This window comes from Octopus bimaculoides, chromosome 12 (genome assembly GCF_046866305.1).
Source record: "Octopus bimaculoides isolate indiv1 chromosome 12, ASM4686630v1, whole genome shotgun sequence".
Taxonomy (NCBI): domain Eukaryota; kingdom Metazoa; phylum Mollusca; class Cephalopoda; order Octopoda; family Octopodidae; genus Octopus; species Octopus bimaculoides.
The window spans coordinates 14,460,182-14,482,806 of record NC_142939.1 but is presented as its reverse complement, the minus strand read 5'-3'; the positions used below and the strand labels follow the sequence as shown (position 1 = coordinate 14,482,806).

Genomic DNA, 22,625 nt, shown 5'->3' with positions numbered 1-22,625 from the left:
CCTAAAGAAGATATTTCTCCCGAAAGTCCTTTCTCCATCAGAATATCTAATCTTTTTATAGCGCTGTATGTATGTTTTGTTGTTGGGCTGAATTTTATGTGTCAGCGAGTAGTTTGTTGGTGTGATGAAATCGCTGAGTGTGATATCTGTGTGGTTGTATACGTGTTTTGTTAGTTCTGTATTGTTCGTAATTATTGCGGTTTGGTTAATGATGTCTAAATTTTGATGGACTGGGAATGTGTGATGTAAATGTTGTGTGTGTGTGTGTGAATTTTGTACACAAATTTTGGATGGAATTGGAAGCCACTAATGAGAACGTTTCAACTGTATCACACAGAGAAAAAAAATATTCTAAAAGTTCCGAAACTCTGAAGTTATCGCAATTCGTCCGACAGATTCAAAACATCGTTTATAATCGTTGTTGTTGGCACTCCGTCGCTTACGACGTCGAGGGTTCCAGTTGATCCGATCAACGGAACAGCCTGCTCGTGAAATTAACGTGCAAGTGGCTGAGCACTCCACAGACACGTGTACCCTTAACGTAGTTCTCGGGGATATTCAGCGTGACACAGTGTGACAAGGCTGACCCTTTGAATTACAGGCACAACAGAAACAGGAAGTAAGAGTGAGAGAAAGTTGTGGTGAAAGAGTACAGCAGGGTTCGCCACCATCCTCTGCCGGAGCCTCGTGGAGCTTTAGGTGTTTTCGCTCAAGAAACACTCACAACGCCCAGTCTGGGAATCGAAACCGCGAGTCCGCTGCCCTAACCACTGGGCCTTTGCGCCTCCACTATCGTTGATAATACCGGAAAATTAATGCGGGTCATTGCCAAAGAACTTCAGGAATTGAAATGAACAATTAGAACTGTAGTGCACGGGGACATTCGATACGAGTCGTATGTCGTGAGGAGGGGCCGATTCATGTCTGCAAAGACATCGGATAACCGTTGGATCCGTGCCGAGTGGTGACATAATAAGATTAAAACCTCTTGTGAGCGTAATATGCCTTGGTTCTTCTCTAATTCGATAGACTTCGACCAAGTCCAAGACTAACAGAAGAAATGGCAGATGCTTATGTGCAGACCCTTATGCTGTCTGCAGAATGATGCACCCTGAGTTTCCAGCAACTGCGATGATTTTGAAAGTGGTTAGTAACAAAGGTCATGTTATGCCACCTCACATCTCTCCTCGGAGCATTAGAATTAATGCTACTGGATACGTTAAATTACTGGAGACAGTGGAAGGCCATACGAGATCCAACAAGACTCAGTGCTTTCTCAAACGGTCTACATAATCCAAGAATGAATGCAAGACAATCATTATGACCATGTAACACCAAACTTGTCAGATTCAAACTTGCCAGATTTAAATCCCATCGACTACTCCGTTTAGAATGTTGTCGAAAGAGAGGCTAATCGACATCTTCACAATACGATAGCTTCACTAAAGGCTGCCATTTTCCAGGTAATGTCTGAAATTAATACGGAACATTTAGTGGTGTCGTGTCAATGATTCCGGTCCGGCATTGAAGCAGTCATCGAAGCCGAAGGTGGATTTAGAGAATAATCTTATAAGAAGGCTTATCGAGAGAATGTACACAAAATGTTATTAAAACACGTTTGGTTCTTGCTAGATTAGAGATGTTTTATTAAATTACCAAAAGTCTCCTCGAATATCCCTCAAACTCTGTATATACAATGGACTACGCTACGAAATGTATCCGTCCATTTCGATAAGGTGGCTGGGTTTAATTTGAGGGAGATATGGCTGCCGCTTTTAGCAAGTCTAGTTACTGCGAAGTGCAATAGTTCCCTTATATTAAAGATCCCTTATACGCAGTTCTCAAGCATTTTCGAAAGGTTTGTCTGCTGAATAAACGATTTTATTAACTAACGACAAATACGTTTTCCTATACATTTTATACTTATAAAATTTTGAACAAGTCGCGATGTTGCTTGGTCGCTTGTGTTGAAGTGGTCAATAATAATATATTGTGAACATCTGAATCACCAATGTCGCAATGGATAGCTTTATCATCATTGTTGTGGTGTTCTTGTTGGTGTTGTACTATAGCGATGTGAGTGGAGGCTCAATGGCCCAGTGGTTAGGGCAGCGGACTCGCGGTTTCGATTCCCAGACTGGGCGTTGTGAGTGTTTCTTGAGCGAAAACACCTAAAGCTCCACGAGGCTCCGGCAGGGGATGGTGGCGAACCCTGCTGTACTCTTTCACCACAACTTTCTCTCACTCTTACTTCCTGTTTCTGTTGTGCCTGTAATTCAAAGGGTCAGCCTTGTCACACTGTGTCACGCTGAATATCCCCGAGAACTACGTTAAGGGTACACGTGTCTGTGGAGTGCTCAGCCACTTGCACGTTAATTTCACGAGCAGGCTGTTCCGTTGATCGGATCAACTGGAACCCTCGACGTCGTAAGCGACGGAGTGCCAACAAAAAACAATAGCGATGTGAGATGTGTTGGCTGTGTGAATAATAACTGAACCTTTAACTTTAATATTTATTGTCGGACCCGATATTTTGTATTGGCTATTTACAATGAAAGATGCTAATAATACAATTACCGAATCAAATTCCACTGAATCAAATCCATTACGTGGGTTGTGCTTCCTCGACCAAGTCTGAATGAGAAGTAAAGTTGACCCGGACGATGTTTGAACCCCACTTTGGATTAAATGATTTAAATTAAAGGGTCTGGAAAACATTATTATGGAAGGAAGAATATTGGGTAGTAGATCAGAAAACAGGCAAAGAACGCAACGGATGGACAATATCACAAGCTGGTTGAATAAGAGAGACAAGGCAGCCGGAGAACTTGTGCTTAATCGGTCATCGCTGTTGGCGTACGAAACATGATGACAATGACGCTCTAAACACCATCTTAACAATGGCAAAATTATTTAACTAATTTCTTCATTATTTTCAAAATCAATTGAACCGAACACAACGTATTTCAACGGGAATAAAGTAACGGAAATAACGTAAAGAGACTGCAGAAGGGCAACTTAAATACAAAATATTAATGTGAAATTTAAAAAAGCACAATAATATTAATTAGCAGGACCCTGAAATTTTCATAGTTTAAAAATGTATATAATTTTTCTTTTTCTTTTTTATGCACAAATTTATAGATTTTCGAAACCTTGTTTCATCATGTTATAGATGTCAGCACTTCTTTTTTTTACCCCCACCTTACATACCATTCTTTTCATTGGTTTAGCTGATGTGACAAAATTCCAACAAATGCTTTAGGAGTTACCATCGACATTCCTACCAGACAAGTACTAAACCCCCGGAAAAAAAACAAAAAAACGTAACTGACCTCGAGGGAATTTGAACACGGAACATGAAGAGTAATAAGCGATATTATAATGCAGTGTTTCTGACGCTCTAACGATTCAGCTAGTTTACCACCATTTGTTTGAAGAAATGTCTGTTCTTCAATATTGTTATACACTTTTAATAACAAACTTTACATCGTAACAAGGATTGTAACTGCTATTTTTAGCATACTGGATGACGATAGTCAATACACGAATCTATCGCTAGATATTGTTCTTTAACCCCAGGTCAGCTTTGACCCAGCAAACTTATGAGCAAAGATCTTCTAATGTTCAACGCTTAAAAGTTCAAAGGCCGGTTTTTGAAAACTTACGTTAAAAATAACATGCACACGATTTTTTTTTCTCAATAGAAGTATATTCCAAAGTAAACGTTTCTAGTAGAGAAGTAGAAGAGAACAGAAGCAAAAATAGGAATATACACGCACGGTTAAATATAGAAACTATAAAGGGCAGACTCGGCGCAGGCACCCTGTCTCTTCCCCAAGAATTTAAAATGTTAGCTTTCCGAGACATTTTTTTCAATCTTGCAAAAACACGAAGATTAAGAATAAACAGAAAAAGTACACAAATATATTTTACATACCTGTCGTATACGTCGGTTCTGTTTTTTTTCACTTTAAAGGTGGGTTAATCCCAACAAAACAACATAAGTTTAGTCACTGTTTCAGTACGTGTTTGTGTTCTTCATTGATCTTTTGTGAAATCTTGTATTAGTTAAGAAATGTTTGTTTTAAAAAAAAAGTATGTTATGTGTATATGTATTTAAAATGTGTATTGCTCAGCAATTTGAGCAAAGAGGTGCTCAAATTGTCTAGTGGAGTACCTCTTTCGCCACATGAATTCTATTAAATACGTGGGAAACAACTCGGATGAGGTACCATATAGTTGCCGATATTTGCGCTTAGCATGCGCCCACATTCCTTCTACATGATTTGTGTGTACACCTGTGGCTTCATCAACAAATGAAACTGAATGGTTTACCGTTAAATGCAGGAACCCTTGCTGCTGCAAATTACGATAACCTGCCCATTCATCTGTGAAAATGATGCTCCCTGGGCGGACATGTTGCTGGATAATGGATTCCAAGGAATCCATGGACCGGCTATTACCCGGGCATATAGATAAGAAGCAATTGGTGGGATTGTCCAATTCAACTCCACCCAACACCCAAGTGCCGTCGTAGTGCGCACCCCGCCGATACTTTCGGTGCATAAATTTAGACTCATCGATGGCAACCATGACATCAGGGGCGCCAATCATTAATGGATTATCAATTAGGTGTTGTGCCAGAATATCTCGGCAGAAATTGGACCAACTCGCAATTTTTAGCTCATGCATAATTTTCTGCAAGGGTTCATCAATGGACCACCAATACAGAAAGAGCAGTATTGTTCTTAAAGATAAATTACTATTTTGGAAAAACGATCCTTTTCTAATGGAAAAGCGTTTTCGACACTGTCGAGCAGTGCACTTCCAACTATACCTATCTTGAAGTCGCGGAAATTTCACAAACGAACAATTGTGGCCACAGTCACAGACATGAGCTTCTGCTAAAAGTCCATATGTTTTCAGCCATTCAATTAGATGGTCCTGGTCACGGCTGATTTCAAACAAATCCAATAAACGAAACGGAGGACATTGCATGATATTCATTTTGAAAGCTTCCAAAGTGGCAACAGAATAAATTTAATTATAGTGTGATAATTTCCAAAGTGGCAACAGAATAAATTTAATTTTAGTGTGATAATTTCCAAAGTGGCAACAGAATAAATTTTAGTGTTATAATTTCCAAAGTGGTAACAAAATAAATTTCAGTGCGATCTCGGGTAGAGAATAAAATGAAAGCGAACATTGCGACGCTTCAGGGTATCCAGTTGGACAGTGTAAAGTAGAAATCTACGGATGCACATACGCACATAATAGAGAAAAATGAAACAAATATGGACGACTTGCTCCGAAACACCACCTAGTGGGGAACACTTCTCAAAAATAACCTGCAGATGTTTCCTTCAAAATTCCTACATGCTCGAAATGTACATACATCAAGGTATATTTGTAGAAAATTTCACGAAAAAATATTAATTTTCCTGGAATTTAAGTGGAATTTCCGAAAATTGTCCCCCGCCTAAAAAAAACAAAAAAACACTTTCACCGAGAATTTTTGTATATTCGTAATCTACATAATAAATAATATATGCATAGAAAATTTCATTAAAAAATATTCATTTTTCTGAAATTTATGACCTTCCAAAGTGGTGGGGTACAACTCTGTAGTTATGCCCTTAATCAAGACATTATGTAGAACTATATTGAGAAATTCTTCGAAATAAAGTTTTCATCGGCTCCTAAATGAAATCAGTAATGCTAATGATTGACGAAAAGCGAAAGTGGACATATAAACTCAAGAATCTCCCTTCTTGCTTTTAGGGCAGTAGTGTATGATTCGACAGACATTTGACTGCTATCTCTAGTAGAGCAGGTGAGCGACCACATAGAAGCCCCGACTCTCTCTGGTTTTAAAAGGCCGGAAATGACGTCAGAGTAATTTCATACGAGTTTAAGGTCACATTGCGCATGTGTGTTCTGTTGGGTGATCAAAATGGCGAAGGTTGTTGCTAAAATTGGTGGATTGGTGTCCAAAGCACCCGGACTAGTGAAAAGTAAGTGCTTGTTATTCAATATTTACGCAGAATATTATCGAGCAATGACAGTTCTGTACTCATGTTAATTTAAAATGTATTTGCATTATTTTTAATACTCTAATTTGCCTTCTCAACCCGCCTCTGTCGAAACGTTTGAACGAATGTTAAGTCGATTGCAATTAAGTTCGATGTAAGTTTAGTAATTAAAAACAAGTGATTTTTTTTTATTATCAATATTAATAAATATAATAATTCAAAATAATCACCTTCGCAGTAGATCAAATGCAAATATTACAATGATATGTTAGGATTAAGACGAAAGAAAGCATTCTAGGGAGCGTACTTTTCATCCTTGGTAACCTGTTCGGCTGAACTCGGCTACAATTTGGTGCTTTACTATTGCTACAAACACCATAAGCAATTAATTAAATGTCTACATATAATAATACTTAATTTGGCTTGACTTCTGTAGTAAACACTAATGCACTTTAGATAGTATTTACCTTTCTTTTAAACCTTTTCCTATTTTATTTTTTGGTTGACCTTTATATCTGACGTAACAAGGGCACTGCAGTCAGTAACTCTTTTCTATAAACATCAACAGTCTGATTTTCACAACAACCCTTTATTTCATTCAATACTGTTAGTTTTATAATTTATTAATCTATTAATTTGATAGCTGTAGAATCTTCTATAAATAATTTTATAGTTAGCTCTTTTTTTTTTCAACTCCAACTGGAAATTCTGCGAACGAGTATACACACCCAAATGATATATGTTTGTCTAATGAACGAGATCGTAAGTGACGAACGTATTTGAAACCTATTGCTATTTGAATCTGTTTTGCTACCAATTAATAATATAATTGGATTAAAGTTGTTCATCCACTCGGGGCGAGATATAATAGGCGAATTGGTGTTAGTTACGTAATTTTCTCATAAATCTCTCCCCAGTTGAGAAATTAGGCTTTGACAGCTCTTACAACCTTTAGTAACTTTGTGCTTTGCTCCAATCATGAGCCATTTCTCGCAGTAAACTTTCATTTCTTCTATGCCAGGTACTCTTTGACCGTTCAGGCTTTCGCTTCCAAATGGTATTCATCTTAATGTCCTCTTTGGTATCCTATTCTACTTCATTTTGAGTGTATGACCTATCTCTCAGTGCTGCCGGCGTTTCATTTCAAAGACCATAATATTGTCACCTGTTTTGCAGCACTGTTCTTCATTTGACATTTTGTTAGGTGACAAGATTTGTTGAAAGGGTTGATCCTATTTATGTCCCCTTTGATCACCAACCAGCATCCTAACCCTAACCCTAAGTCATGCATTACGACAGATTTCCCATCATTGTTATAAAGTTCAGTCTGTTACTGCAAACCAAGTAACAGGCTTTAAAATGGACTTACACATTTACTGCCGTTTTTCTCTTGGATTTAGATCTTGGCTTTGTAGATGACCTGGCATCCTTCTGTTCAGAGGTCATCTGTTTGAGGGTGAAACTGATGGGCTGACTATTGATGCAAAGTGGACAGATCAGTGCCTCAAAAACACCAGTCCTCTGCATAAACAACAACAACCCTGTATCTGTCAGTGTCCGGCAATTACAGCAGCTTTAACCCTTTTGTGATGGGTCTTACACATCCCTTGTTTTTCGTGTAACTTGTAGCTTTTACACTTCTTTTCTAGATGTGTTGGGCTTTCTTCCTTTCTTCTACAAGCTCATCGGTGTGTGGCCTAGTGGTTAGGATGTTGCACTCACAGTCATAAGATTGTGGTTTCAATTCCTGGACTGAACGGTGCAGTGTTTCTGAGCAAACCAATTGTTTCAAAGGAAGGGTACATTGAATAATGTAGTTGTCTTTTACATGTAGGTGCAGGAGTGGCTGTGTGGCACCTTGGGCAAGTGTCTTCTACTATAGCCTCGGGCCGACCAAAGCCTTGTGAGTGGATTTGGTAGACGGATACTGAAAGAAGCCCATCGTTTATATGTATATATATATATATATATATATCATCATCATCGTTTAACGTCCGCTTTCAATTATATATATATATATACATATATATATCATCATCATCATCATCATCGTTTAACGTCTGCTTTCAATGCTAGCATGGGTTGGACGATTTGACTGAGGACTGGTGAAACCGGATGGCAACACCAGGCTCCAATCTAATTTGGCAGGGTTTCTACAGCTGGATGCCCTTCCTAACGCCAACCACTCAGAGAGTGTTTATATATATATATATATATATGTGTGTGTGTGTGTATGTTTGTGCATCTGTGTTTGCCCCCCCCCCCCCAACATTGATTGACAACCGATGCTGGTGTGTTTACGTCCCCGTAACTTGATGCTCTAACCTTATATGTGTGTGGGGGTGTTTAATTATTGAGTAAATGCTAAAGTGGAATATATACCTTTTATTGAAAGAATCCATTTCGATATAATTCACTGCAAATATTTAACTGAAAAAAAGTTAATATTTATCGGCTCTAGATTCCCATAGGTACCCACTGAACAAATATTTAAACATTGAAACTATTTGTCGGCTCATTACATTTTCTCTTAGTAAACACTGTTCCATTATTACTCTATGAAAACTTGTTTTTGTTTCAGAGGCCCAGCCCGGCTTTCAGTCTTTCATCAAATATGCTAAAGTTGAATTAACTCCACCAACATTTTCTGACATGCCAAAGGTTTCACAAGGTTTTGTCAGTGTAACCAACAGCATAAAGACTGGCAAATGGAAGACTCTAACTGTTAAGGTAAGAATTCTGATGTTTCTATCCAAGTTCTTCACTGAACAATTTTCAAAAATCGCATGTTGGTATCACTGCATTTATTGCAATGGGCTGATGCCTGTGTCGCGTCGCTAGCACCCATGCCAGTGGCACATGAAAGGCACCTTTCAAGTGCTGGGCCTCATAAAGACAATGACAAATGACTAAGACCTTTGGTAATTAAGCTTTGCTTGAGAAGACCAATTAAGCTAATTGAAATTTTAGTTGTGGCAGATACTGGTGTCACGCAACTGGCATGTAAAATGCTCCCACTACACTCTCGGAGTGGTTGGCATTAGGAAGGGCATCCAGCCATAGAAAACCATGCCAAATCAGACTGGAGTCAGGTGCAGCTCGCCAGCTCTGGTCAAACCATTCAACCCATACCAGCACGGACAACGGACGCTAAATGATGATGATGATGATATACATACACGTACACACAGAAAGCATCAGTATTGAGTACATGCTACAGTTTTGCAATTAAAATCCAGTTTTCTAGAAATAATTAGGATTCGATTTTTTTCTTTTGTTTTTGATGTAAAAAGAAAAACCTCAAGTTATGTTGGTGATTGGTTCCAAGATGTGCATAGTAACTCGAAAAACAATGTTACAAAAAAATGATTTTAAGACTTCATTAGCTCATCATCATCGTTTAACATCTGATTTCTATTCTAGCTTGGTTTGCATGATTTCGACTGGAGCTGCCCCTGCCTCCAATTGTCTATTTTGGCATGGTTTCTATGGCTGCATGCCTTTTCTAACACTAACCACTTTACACAGTGTACTGGGTGCTTTTACATGGCACCGGCACATCTTAATAATTGGTTTCTGTCTACCAAATCCACTCACAAGGCTATAGTAGAAGACACTTGCCCAAGGTGCCACACAGTGGGACTGAACCTGGAACCATGTGTTTGGGAAGCAAGCTTCTTACAAACAGCCACTCTTGTGGATGTTTATATGGTAGAACGGGCTGTTAAACATTAATAGCACAAAGTCATCATCCGATTCGGAGTCTGGCTTAGGGATGACCCTGTGGTTAAAAAGTTCACTTTCCAACCATATAGTATTGGGTTCAGTCTCACTGCATGGTGATACCTTGGATCAGGGTCTTCTGCTATAGCCACAGAATGATCAAAGCCTTGTAAGTGGATTTGGTAGACTGAAAGTGAAGGCCTATCATATATGTACATTTGTGCATTTGTGGTAATGTTCACATTTGCACTTCTTCCAGAATCACTGAGTGCTGGTGTTGTCATTTCTCCTGTCCAAAGACCTGTGCAATAAGAGATCCCATACTTGAAAAATAGGAAAAGCATCTGGCTGTAAAACAGTTCCTCAGTAATATATTCAACTAACCCATGCTACCATGGAAAAACAGATGTAAAGGTAAACGATTGGATCTAGATCAAAGTGATTGATGGGCTCTGGTATGAAGTTGGACACTGCCAGAACATAAACATCTGGTACATTTCATACTTATTCCTATTGCCTGGACGATGCTCTGAAACCAATATTTCATGGCACATTGGTGTGCCACAGTGTAACCTGAATGTTATTTTTTCCTTATACTTTTAGTTAGGTTTTTAGTTCAGGTGTGCTGCTGAATTTTGAAAGTGTACCTCAAGTGGAAAAAGGTTGTGGAGCACTTGCCTAGATAGACTAAATGCAACAAAGTATATTGATCTCTTTAAAAGCAATGCCAGTATTCGTATTTGTTTTTTTAACTTGAGGTAGGCCCAAGAAGACCTGGGCTGAGGTGGTGAGGCAAGACCTTCGTACATTGGGCCTCACCGAGGCGATGATTACTGACCGAGACCTTTGGAAATGTGCTGTGCGTGAGAAGACCCGGCAAGCCAAGTAAGATCGTTGCCAGTGCCCCTGGACTGGTTCTTGTGCGGGTGGCACATGAGATGCACCATTTTGAGCGTGGCCGTTGCCAGTACCGCCTGACTGGCTCCCATAGGATTTTCGAGCGAGATCGTTGCCAGTGCCCCTGAACTGGCTTGTGCGGGTGGCACATAAAAGACACCATTTCGAGCGTGGCCGTTTTCGTGCGGGTGACACGTAAAAGCACCCACTACACTCTCTGAGTGGTTGGCGTTAGGAAGGGCATCCAGCTGTAGAAACTCTGCCAAATTAGATTGGAGCCTGGTGTTGCCATCCGGTTTCACCAGTCCTCAGTCAAATCATCCAACCCATGCTAGCATGGAAAGCGGACGTTAAACGATGATGATGATGATGTACCTTGGACAAATAAATCAGCAATTATCTCATTAAAACTACCTTTTAGCCTGAAAAAAAAAAAAAACTTCTTTGGCGTAACATTTGTCTTTGTTTTCTTTTTAATTTACAGGAAGGCTTCCTCAATTCCGTTGTTGCACTTGAAATAATGTGTTGGTTCTTTATTGGAGAAATAATCGGAAAAGGTAGTCTTATTGGTTACAACATACCAGGAGCATTTCAAGCATAGTTCTGGATAGTATGTTGTTATTTGTAACAGAGACTAGCTATTATTATTATCTGTAATAAACGATTTTTCTTCACTTGTTGAACTTGTCAAGTTGCTTTTTTTTTTATAAAAAGGGTAAAATTAATGTTTAATGCATGTGTTTGCAGCAAGTTGGCAGAGATGTTAAAACAAAGGGCAAACTGTTTTGCTGTATTTTGTTACAACTCATTGCATCCCGAGTTCAAATCCTACCACATTTTTTCTGGGATAGCCATAATAGCAATTTAGAGCAATGGATTAGCAGAATTGTTAAAGCAACAGATCAGATACTTTGTGGTACCTGTGATTGCTCTATGTTTGTGTGTAGTTTTGGTTTCCTTACAATCTTTTATGTGCATTGTGAATCACTGCAGATCAGCAAGTGTCCCTCAGCTCTACAGAAACATGGTATAACCAGGATTTGTGGGTGATACCTTGTCGTATTGTGATGTTATTGTGTCACCTCTTGGAATCTGTATAATTTGGAACTTGGTTTACAATGCATTGAAATTATCCCCAATGAGATGGTGTTTGGGAAATTGTTAAACTATTGTTAGTTGGCAATGCAGGCTATTGTAATAGCAAAAGAAAAAACAGAGAGGAGTCTGGTCTAATTGTTGGTTTGTGTTTTTCTACACCATTATTTTAGCAAGAACCAGAATAGCCTGGTTTTTCTGATCACTTCAAAAGTTAAGCAAATTCTAAAGCATGGGACTGTGTATATTTCTTTGAAAATTCCTGGCTATTAAAACAAGATTCAAACTTCAGGTGTTGCCATTACATGATAAAATCTTCAGATATTTTAAATACTACCATTTACATGAACTCACCGTGTTGGAGACTGACTTTTTCTGCTTTGTCTCCTTTTCACCCACTTCAAATTCCACACACTTCTAACCCCTATCACATCCATTCTCATGTCCCCACCTTCATTAATTAGCTCTAGCAAAATCACTTTATCACAAATGACAGGGGCCAGAAACATTAAATTTCACTCCTCATAGCAATCAAATGGATCAATCGTTCCTCTGTACCATTTCTTGCCACCACTTTGCTCAATTTGTTAAGGAACACCAACACTGCATCTAATGGTTACACACCAGATGTTTAGCCTTTTCGAACCCAATCCACCTGAGACTGCCTCTCATTTTATGATAGACTTTTTGTTTTAAAGTGACTTAAATTAAAAACTTCATGTTTTTCTGTCCCTAATACGAGCCCAATGACGGAATTAATTGAAATGAATGTACTACATTTCAGTACAAATACAATAAATGAAAGGGTTTGTCTTCATTCCATATATCTGCTTGAGAAGGTGCTAACATATGCAACAGCAGTCAGTCACCAAGGATCATGCATTCATCTAGTTATACAAGAGTAACGTCCCTTGTTTAGAGCTACAAATATGCTCAGTAGCCAGGTTGATTGGATTCCAGCCCATAGCCGTCCTACTTTTTATTCATGCACATGATTATTAAAATGAAGGGGAAATTGCTATTGTTAATGTTAGGTTGCAGTTTCCTTATTGGCTTTAGTTCTTTTCTTTTTTTTAGATGAGTTCTCTCCCTTCACCTCGCTATACGTAATGTCTGCTGTTTCAACGTTCAATTTTCCATGTGGAATTTATTGAGGCAGACTTTCAATAGCTGGATGTCAATCCCAACCGTTTTCCATGGGAGATTTGATATGGGCATTGCTGACACATGACGTCAAAAGAGATCCCCCAACTCATTCATACACACATATTAATGGAGTTATTTCATTTTCCATCCACTCACAATCCTGGGACTATAGCAGATGAGGCTAAAAAGCAAACTTCTTAGCCACACAAACATTTTACAGCCGTTTTCCCTGCTAGTAAGGGTTACCTATGCAGACTCTGTGACATCCTTCTCCATTCTTCACTTAATCACCATCCTTTAGTCATGTTTTTCTCAGTCTTACCGTCATTTCTGCAAGAGGTATCCACAGACACTTAAAAGCCTGTGAGTAAAACTGCTGACCAGCCAGGGATTTAGTAAAAAAACAAAAACAACATGGCCTAAATTGTTTAGATGGGATTTTATTAATACTGATGGCAGACTTAATTCCCACATTTTTTATCCCCCAGTTTGACCCCAATCCCCTCAAAAAAAAAACAAAAACCCCAAACAAACAAAAACTATATTTCAAATGTGTTGTTCTCTGTTCATTGTCATGTGTCACCTGTCCATAAATACATCGAAGAAAACGACTGAGGATGAACAGAGATCATCAAACAATCTGAAACGTAGTATTTTTATGAAACAAAGTTGATTGTTTAAAAAATTGTTACATCAATTTTAGAATGACGATCAACATTTCAACTTTTTTTTTTACCAAAAACACAGAAGAATAAAGCCAACAAATGAATTATTTCTGAACAACAAACAATATAACATGAATGTGTTAAAATTATAAACAAAGGAAAGTCAACTTTTTCCCTTTTTTTTTTTGTTTTTTTTTTTACTAAAGCAATTTTAATATTTCATAACTATAACAGGGCATGGGGCAGTTAGTTTTCAGAAAGAGAAGAGTGTTAGGCTAAACAGGTGACGGTAATTAGTTTTCTGTCTCTCCAAGTCCAAACTTACTCTCAAGGGGAACAGTTTTTTTTTTCTTTTTTTTTTTTAAATTTTTTCCATAAAACAAATTCCAGTAATATACTGGATTCCCTCGTTGGCACTGACCAACTCCATATTCGCTGCCAAAACAAAAGCAACTGGTCCTCTATGTTTAAATAACTCTATTTGGTAACCATTAAATTGAAAACCCAATTAAGTCAAGGAGTGGTGGGTGGTGGAGAAAGCAGAAATAAATTTTTAAGATAAGAATTGGTTGGTGATCAAGGCTGTCAGCAAACAGTGATGTCCAAGTGAACTGACCCAATGACTTGGCCTCGTTGAATTTTATATAACACATTTTGCAAAAAGGAAAAAAAAAAAAAACTTCTGCAAGTCATACCTGAATACCATACAGTCTTCCTCATAAACAAGAGACTAAGACCACATACGAAACACATGCACACACATGTATATTTAATTCATTTAGTCATAACTCCTTTTATTTTGACACATTCTGACCATTGTAATCATCAGGCTAGAACATTCTTGTCTGATAATCATAATTGTGAAAGATTTGTGTTGCAAGAAAAAGATTTCAGTTTAAATAAATAGCACACTTTTACACCAGGTATTAAGTACTACTTAGAATCACTTAATTGTTACTGTGAGTTTCTTGTTTCTGTTCACAGAAACAAATGAAAACATTCCAGCGAAACAAAAAACATGCAGCAGCAACAGAGTGGATCAGTAGTTTTGGAATGAAATGAATAATCTCTACTACAGACATTAAGTACTTTTCCCTCTGCTTGTAACCCTCCTCAAATGTATATATGTATATATCATCATCATTTAACATCCATTCTCCATGCTTGCATGGATTGGATAGTTTGACAGGAGTTGGCCAGCTGGAGTTCCATTTGTCTATTTTGACGTGGTTTCTACAGCTGGATGCCCTTCCTTATGTCACCTACTTCACAGAGTGTACTGGGTGTTTTAAACGTGGCATATAAGTTCCATGAAGGTACGTGTCAGCATGGTTGGTAAACTTCAACACCTGCTGCAAGAGGTGCTCATCATTACTACTCATTTTTTTAAAGAATCATCAAGCATTGCTCAAAATTGAGTTCCAGCCATCACATATATATATATATTCGAAATTATCCCTAATTTTGTGGTGTAGAGCTTTGGCTACTCTTTCTAGCGGGTTAGATGTCCTTTTATGGGCATCTCTAATGTGTATTAAATGTACACTGTATTTTACATGAATAATATATAGTCTGTTGACTAATTTTTTTTCTCGCTACACCACTAGTAGTAAATTAAATTTCTTAATTTTTTTGCTACCCTAAGACTTATTAATTATATATATATATATATATATATATATATATATGTGTGTGTGTGTGTGTATGTAAAGTTACATGCATCAAAGGCAAAAGGACTTAATTTGAAGAAGAGTTAAAATATGTGTATTTATAAAAATCCTGGTAATTCAAGCTACTGAGAGTTTTCAAAATGCCAAGCTTCAAGCTGAATATCATCAGATAATTGAACATTAACTTTGTGTCACTGAATACAGATAAGATGTTCTATTAAATTCTGTCTGGAGTAATCAAAGTGTTTTAGTTAAACTCAAATTCAGTTAAAATCATAAAATATGGTCAAAGTAAGGTAACTGCTAAATTAATTGAGCCATCAAATACTAAAATCACAATTAATGAAACATTTAAGAAGCTAGGGTAGAATTAAAGAATTACAAGTAAAAAGGGAAGAGCTTAATAGCAAGAATAAACGTTAATATGTTGTGCAGTTGTTTAGATGCTAAAGGGAAACCAGCAAAGTTTCTTGGAAACATGCATCACCAGCTTAGATTGCTCCCCACAACACTCACAAATTCAGAAATTTTGGGAAAAATGTGATAAAACTCTTAAGTTAATTCAGATCATTGGAAGAGACTGTTTCCAAGTATATCAATTAGAAGAGGATTGAAAAATCAAAGCCATACAGGTACAGGCGTGGCTGTGTGGTAAGAAGCTGGGTTCTGAGTTAGTCCCACTGTGTTGCACCTTGGGCAAGTGTCTTCTGCTATAGCTTTGCTCAAACTTAATTGAAATGAAGGGAGATAATTCCCACCTTTGCAAGTGTCTTCTGCATCAAGGTGTCAAAATTCACCTAAAGAAGATACAGATATGATCGTAAAAAGGTGCTCATAGCACCTGCTAATATTTTGGAGGAGGAGAAGAAAAGCAAGAAATGCCAAACCCAAGGGAAACCTATGCCGTTAATCAAGTTTATGAGGGAGAAAAGCAGCTGTCAACCACAGCAAGAACAACAAACTGTCCTGTTGTGGGACATGGAATTAGACTTAGGAGGAAGTGTGCAGGTCATGAAGACAAGCCCGAGGTTGAACATTGCTCTGTGGTCTGAAGTAGTGGAGAAGACTGAACTTACAAAGTCCTGTTTGAGAAAAGTGTGATCAAGAGAAGGCAGAACACCAGAACCTTTTACAAGAAGAAGAGATAGCAAGCATGGGTATTTCCAGTCAATTTTGCTGAAGAGTATTTCCTGATCAGTTGGTATGGCAAATGCTCACAGCCAATGGAATAACAAAAAAGGTGAGGAAGACAGCAGTTTACAGAAGAAGAGAGACAACAGGAGAAAGCACCTTTTGTTAGTTAACCCTTTTGCATTTAAAACCAACTATATCTGGCTCAACTATTCTACCTGTTCTATGTTCAAACTGGTCAGATGCAGCCTCTCACACCTGACCTACAATATTATTCTAAAGATAAACAATTGATTGAAAACAGTTTGATGCAGTAATCCGAAATTTGAAGAGTTAAAGAGCAAGCAATAAGCCAGGTTGAGGAGAAGGACAGTGATTTGGTCAACACCACCAACATGTTACAGAAGGATGCTATGGTTGAGAATTGAAACAGCCAACAGATATTCGATATTGTCTGATGAAAGGAAAGCATTTTTTTTTCAGATGCAATTACTGTCTATACACTTCAATCCAATTTCATTGCATCATTAAAGTTTTATTCATCTTGTTATGAAACTGCAAGAACCCATTTACACAAACACGCACACAAATCTTTTCAAGCCATAACTTCTTAATTATGACACATCTCATTAGTGTTCCATTAATTCAGATCTTGGAATATAACAGATCCAAGTTTCGTAAGGGATAACACCACTTAAATTACAATTTGTTGCTTACTTTTCATTGACCATATTCAGAATTTTAATTAACTGAGTTTCTCTAAGAATACCTTCATTGATTGAAATGGAAAATGAAAGAAAAAGAGTGCCTCTATGTGCTCAAAGACACATCAGTTCCATAAAGGCTTAGAGCCTGTTGGATGTATTTGTGTGTATATATATATACATATATATATATATATATATATACACACATATGTATATACACATACATATATATACATACACATATATTTATATACATATATACACACACACACATACATATATACAAATACACATACATATTCATACATATATATATGCATACATATACATACATTCATAGATATACATACATACATAGATACATGCACACATAAATATATATATATATACGTCCGCTTTCCATGCTAGCATGGGTTGGACGATTTGACTGAGGACTGGTGCAACCGGATGGCTACACCAGGCTCCAATCTAATTTGTAGAAACTCTGCCAAATTAGATTGGAGCCTGGTGTAGCCATCCGGTTTCACCAGTCCTCAGTCAAATCGTCCAACCCATGCTAGCATGGAAAGCGGACGTTAAACGATGATGATGATGATGATGATGATGATACATACTCACATATACGTACATACATACATACATGTGTGTGTATATATATATTTATTTATTTATTTATTTATTATAAATCAAGGGTTGAACAGAAAGAGCACAAGGAGAAAACGCAGTGGAGAACCAACAAAAAACACAACATACAGAAAACTAGATGAAAACAACAAATGGGAAACTGGACCTGTTCAACCCTTGATTTATTTATGCAGCACATCACACAATCTGTTGTATACTCTTTTACTTGTTTCAGTCTTTTGACTGTGGCCATGCTGGAGCACCGCCTTTAGTCGAGCAAATCGAACCCAGGACTTATTCTTTAGAAGCCTAGTACTTATTCTATCGGTCTCTATTGCCGAACCGCTAAGTTACGGGGACATAAACACACTAGCATCGGTTGTCAAGCGATGTTGGGGGGACAAGCACAGACACACAAACACATACATATATATACAAGGGGCTTCTTTCAGTTTCCGTCTACCAAATCCACTCACAAGGCTTTGGTCGGCCTGAGGCTATAGTAGAAGACACTTGCCCAAGATGCCACGCAGTGGGACTGAACCCGGGACCATGTGGTTGGTAAGCAAGCTACTTACCACACAGCCACTCCTCCGCCTATGTATATATATATATATATATGCATACACAGCTAAGAACTGTGGTAGTGATGATAAATATCATAATGGTTGTTATTAAGGAGGTAGAATTTGATTGTCAAAAGACCTCATCATGTGTGAGGGAAGACAAGAAAATATATCAAAATTCAAAATAAGTCCACACACACACCGTTGAACATAAACAACATGAACAGGTTTTAAGTAATTATCTGTTTTTCTGTCCCTTAAAAAAAAACCATGTCTTTGATATAATTGAAATGCCAAAATAAAACAAAAAAAAAAATCTACTTTTTAAATTAATGTAACTAATTAATAATTTAGTGTCACATGTGGCAGAGTTGTTGTTTAGCCACATGGCATCCCAGATTGAGCATACCTTATGGTCGAAGACATTCCAATACTGACCATCCTCCAACTTTTTAACAAGCAGTGTGCCTAGGACAATCCAATAGGTCCTCCATTTTTAAAAAAAAGTAGTGTAATTTGAAAGAGATTTAATTGCTATTTCTAGCATGTTGAGTGGTTGAGTAACAGCATAGGAACTTTGTAACTGGCAGAATAAGTAATGTGAAACACTAAATGAATGCCTTATTGCAAGAATTTCTTAGACTAGGTTCTATGGAAAAAATTCCAAGGGTTTTGCAGGACAAAGGGGGGTTTCTAATAACATTTAAAAATTTTGGTGTGTTTACACTTATTTGTCAACAGCAAGAAATTTTCTCCATGACAAAACACATGGAATGGCTTTCTTGTAGGTTTGAATATATTCCAAACTTATTTGAACTGGTATCGGATTTAAAAATATATTTTATAAATAAAAAAAGTTATTTACCATTTTCAAAATGATAAATTATTTGATTTTTTTTTTTAAATATGAATAAATTCTCTCCTTAAAACAATTTTTATTCATTTAAAATTTAGAGGAGAGGGAGTTAATTGTAAAATATAAGTATGGGTTCTTTTTTTTTTTTTTGAAAAATCATGAGTCCCAAAACAAAGTAAGTCTGGTGGGGGCAGCAACCCTATTTAATACAAGTTATCCAATCCCGCTATCTTCTGAGTCAAAATCCCCTTCATACTACTCTGAGCCTTTTGTTTCAGCCCCTTCTGCTAGAAACAACAACAGCAGTAATATAGTTGTCCAGAACCCAATAGGTTATAATAATCTAACCCACTACTTCCAACAGTGAATTTTTACTTATAAGCAGACAAACCAAGTCATTTGTGAGTGTCTTGAACACAATGAAGTGATGGCCAGTGTACAGGATGTAAGCCACTGACTCTGCATCAGCTAGTTATGTTGAACTTTAGTGCTATAGTTGCCATCCACAGAACGCACTCAACATAAAGTGGAGAAAATGCCCTCAACTGGTGCCACTATTCCAATAACCATATGAAGTGATCCTGATCTCTATGGCCTGCAGTACAAGTTGAACCCTGCTCTGCAAACAAGTAAACAATCTCATCAATTCTGATACTTTTAAAGCTGTGAGTTTATCCTCTACACTGCACTACCTATTAACAGCTAGGTGGACCAGGTCGTTCATTTACAGACACTATCTAAAACACATATGCTTCTGAGATGGAGGCCCTACAATTCATTAAAACAGAGAATATTTGGGCCTTAAATGACCAGTATAAATGTTAAAAGGTTAAGGATAAGTTGCCATCCATACCACCCACCCCATAAACTAATCTGTTGGGGCTTACTCTATGACACATATGCTTCTTTTACTGGTTTCAGGCATTAGACCTGTGGCCAAGTTGGAGCAACACCTTCTAGTAGTAGGGTTGCAGATTTATTATATTAAAAAAAAAAAAGCAGCATGTTGTGTTAATAAGTCACCCATCATGAAGATTTTGCTGGTGAATTTAAGAATATATGCACACACACACACATATATACATATATATATATCATCATCATTTTTACATCTCTTTTACATGCTTGCATGCATTGGACGGGTGCTTTCCAAACACAGTGTCTTGCCATTTGTCACAAAGGAGGCACATGACAACATAGTGTTTCTTCATTATCTTCGTGAAGTTCAGCTTCCTGAGATCAGTTTTATCACCCAAGTCTCCCTTAGCGTTCCTCTTCAATAGTTTCTTTCCACCCAAATCCCCACAACACTTCTATACCCATCTGTCATCCTGTTATCCTTCGTACACATCATGTCCCAGTAGCAACACAGTCTACACTCTTGCATGCTCCTATCCATTCCACTTGTACCTAGTTTAGCTCCCAGGTCACCTGTACTACACCAACCACACATACTAACATACGTAAGGACTGACCACAGGCTGGTCCTAATCTAACATCATACTCAATAGGACCCTTAAATATAAAAATTAATAACTTAGGGACAAAACACAAAAAAGGCTCAAACAGCATTTTAACACAAACACGAGTCTTTAGTCAACTACTTATTCCACTGCTCCACTGATTGTGATCTGTTCTTATAAATCTCACTCTTCAATCTCTGTCAGCATTTCATTAAGTCAAATATACAGCTTATAGTATTTTATTATTTGTTCAACAACTGATCACCATCTGCATCGCCAGTACAGCATGTTTTTCTTTCTTTTTTTTTTCCCCACCCATGTTATTTACACTTGGAAGGATGAAGAACTAAGTGGGAGAGAGAGAGATAGAGCCATCATAGGAAAACAAATGCAAAAAAAAAGGTGGGGGGGGATGGGTGCATATTGGGTTGACTACATCCTGAATGTGTATGCAGGTATGCGTGTGTGCATATACAATACATAAATTCAAACCTTTGTGATGTGTGTGTGTGTGTGTGTGTGTGTGTATATATATATATATATATATATATATACATTAACAGCAAAACAGTAGTTATTCCCTGGATAGCAGTGTTCAGTAAGAACTCGTGTTACAAATTGAGATATTCAAGGTAAATCAGATGACGTAGCAATGACGACAAATATAATTGGATCAGACAAGTGGCGTGGTGCAGCCGACGAACTATCAGATAGCGGTAATCAATAAAAGAGTGTTATATTACTCCTCTAATGGAATATGGCTTGTGTCAAACAGAACAATAGCAGAAAGGAGTATACAAAGAAAGGATATCGCAAAAAAACCTTCTTATCAAGAGATAGTGAACTTTGTGACCCAAGCCGTTGCCACTTTAAATAAAGAAACTATAAAGTGTGCTTTTGAATGTAGTGGAATTGCTCCTCGTGGACAGACTGTAGAACATAGCCTCTTAAACTCATGCTTACAGGATGTTTTGTCTGGCCTTGAGGTAAATGTGCCAGATGCATATAAGACAAAATTGAAGAAGATGAGATACAAAGTGAATTATAGCCAAGCAACAAATGAAGAAATTCGTGATATTTAACTTGAAACTATTTGGTTATTATTCTATCATAAATATCCAAGGACATTATCTGTTCACACGAGGCTTCTATTCATGTTTTCAGCAGTTTAATCTTCAATATTTCCTAATAGATCCATTGTTAACTTCAGAATAATTTTTAATATGCTGCTTCGTGTAAGGCGGTTTCAGTTTCTTTATGTCTATATAGCTGACAACTGAAACAATAGAAGTTGAATGGAATTGTATAAAATAAATACGGCTTTTGAGATCTTTGTTTTTCCTAGGTGAAATATTTTATTTCCATATTACTGCCCTTGAGTGCTTATTATAGGTGGGCAGTTATTTAAGCTGAAAAACAGTTTTATAAAATAGATTTTCCCATTTAACAGCCCAGGGTAGATTTTCAGAAAACCCCAGTACATATATATATATATATATATATATATATATATATATATACATATATATGTACATACATACATATATATATATAAGTGTACATATATATGTATATATATATGAATGTATATGTATGAATGTGTGTGTATATATATATATATATATTTGCAAATCTTTTTCATTTTTCCCAAGCCTCAAACTAATACACTTACTTGTTGTTTAAGCACATGTCCTCATCTGCTATTTCCTATAAATTTCAACCATATACGTATATAAGATAGAAAGTATGGCGGGTGATTACACATTGAATATATATGGAAAGAAATAAGATGAAAAATCACAGAAAATTTGCTTTAAAAGACTAAATATATAAGAATCATTATAGTAAAAGTATTATACAATATTGTACAAAAGATTTTTTTCTTCCAACATAATAACCAGTTTCGTTATTGCTTTTCAAATTATGAGTTTTGGATGAATTTCTGAATTAGACATTTTGTTTGCTAGGGGAAATAATTGGTAATAAAGGGGAGGTAAATCTATAATTTTTTATATTTATCTACATTTGATTTTTACAATAGTTGGGG

General features: G+C 37.1%; 3 protein-coding genes across 3 annotated transcripts in view; 1 reads left to right on the top strand and 2 right to left on the bottom strand.

The window, feature by feature from the left end:
- The window catches only part of LOC106874488 (phosphatidylinositol 4,5-bisphosphate 3-kinase catalytic subunit beta isoform), a 143,359-nt gene extending 139,283 nt beyond the window's left edge, over positions 1 to 4,076 (bottom strand). Inside the window, exon 1 of the mRNA XM_089360824.1 lies at positions 3,941 to 4,076. The gene's annotated coding sequence lies outside the window, so the exon portion shown is untranslated. The remainder of the gene's footprint in view (positions 1 to 3,940) is intronic.
- Positions 4,077 to 4,119: 43 nt separating this feature from the next.
- On the bottom strand, positions 4,120 to 5,010 carry LOC149133044 (uncharacterized). Its single transcript, XM_089360660.1, has one exon. The coding sequence runs from the start codon at positions 5,008 to 5,010 to the stop codon at positions 4,120 to 4,122; it is 891 nt and encodes a 296-aa protein (XP_089216786.1).
- An 849-nt stretch (positions 5,011 to 5,859) lies between these two features.
- LOC106881865 (ATP synthase F(0) complex subunit g, mitochondrial) lies at positions 5,860 to 11,334 on the top strand. The gene is made up of 3 exons (XM_014932383.3): positions 5,860 to 6,017; positions 8,617 to 8,765; positions 11,140 to 11,334. Exons 1-3 carry the CDS (start codon positions 5,957 to 5,959, stop codon positions 11,254 to 11,256), a joined length of 327 nt encoding a protein of 108 aa, XP_014787869.1. The 5' UTR covers positions 5,860 to 5,956; the 3' UTR covers positions 11,257 to 11,334.
- Positions 11,335 to 22,625: the final 11,291 nt, after the last annotated feature.

Excerpts from the sequence above, each read along its gene's own strand:
- LOC106881865 (XM_014932383.3), top strand. The coding sequence starts at position 5,957 with ATGGCGAAGGTTGTTGCTAAAATTGGTGGATTGGTGTCCAAAGCACCC. Across the intron at positions 6,018-8,616 it reads AGCACCCGGACTAGTGAAAA|AGGCCCAGCCCGGCTTTCAG; the intron begins GTAAGTGCTTGT and ends TTTTTGTTTCAG. Across the intron at positions 8,766-11,139 it reads GGAAGACTCTAACTGTTAAG|GAAGGCTTCCTCAATTCCGT; the intron begins GTAAGAATTCTG and ends TTTAATTTACAG.
- LOC149133044 (XM_089360660.1), bottom strand. The coding sequence starts at position 5,010 with ATGAATATCATGCAATGTCCTCCGTTTCGTTTATTGGATTTGTTTGAA.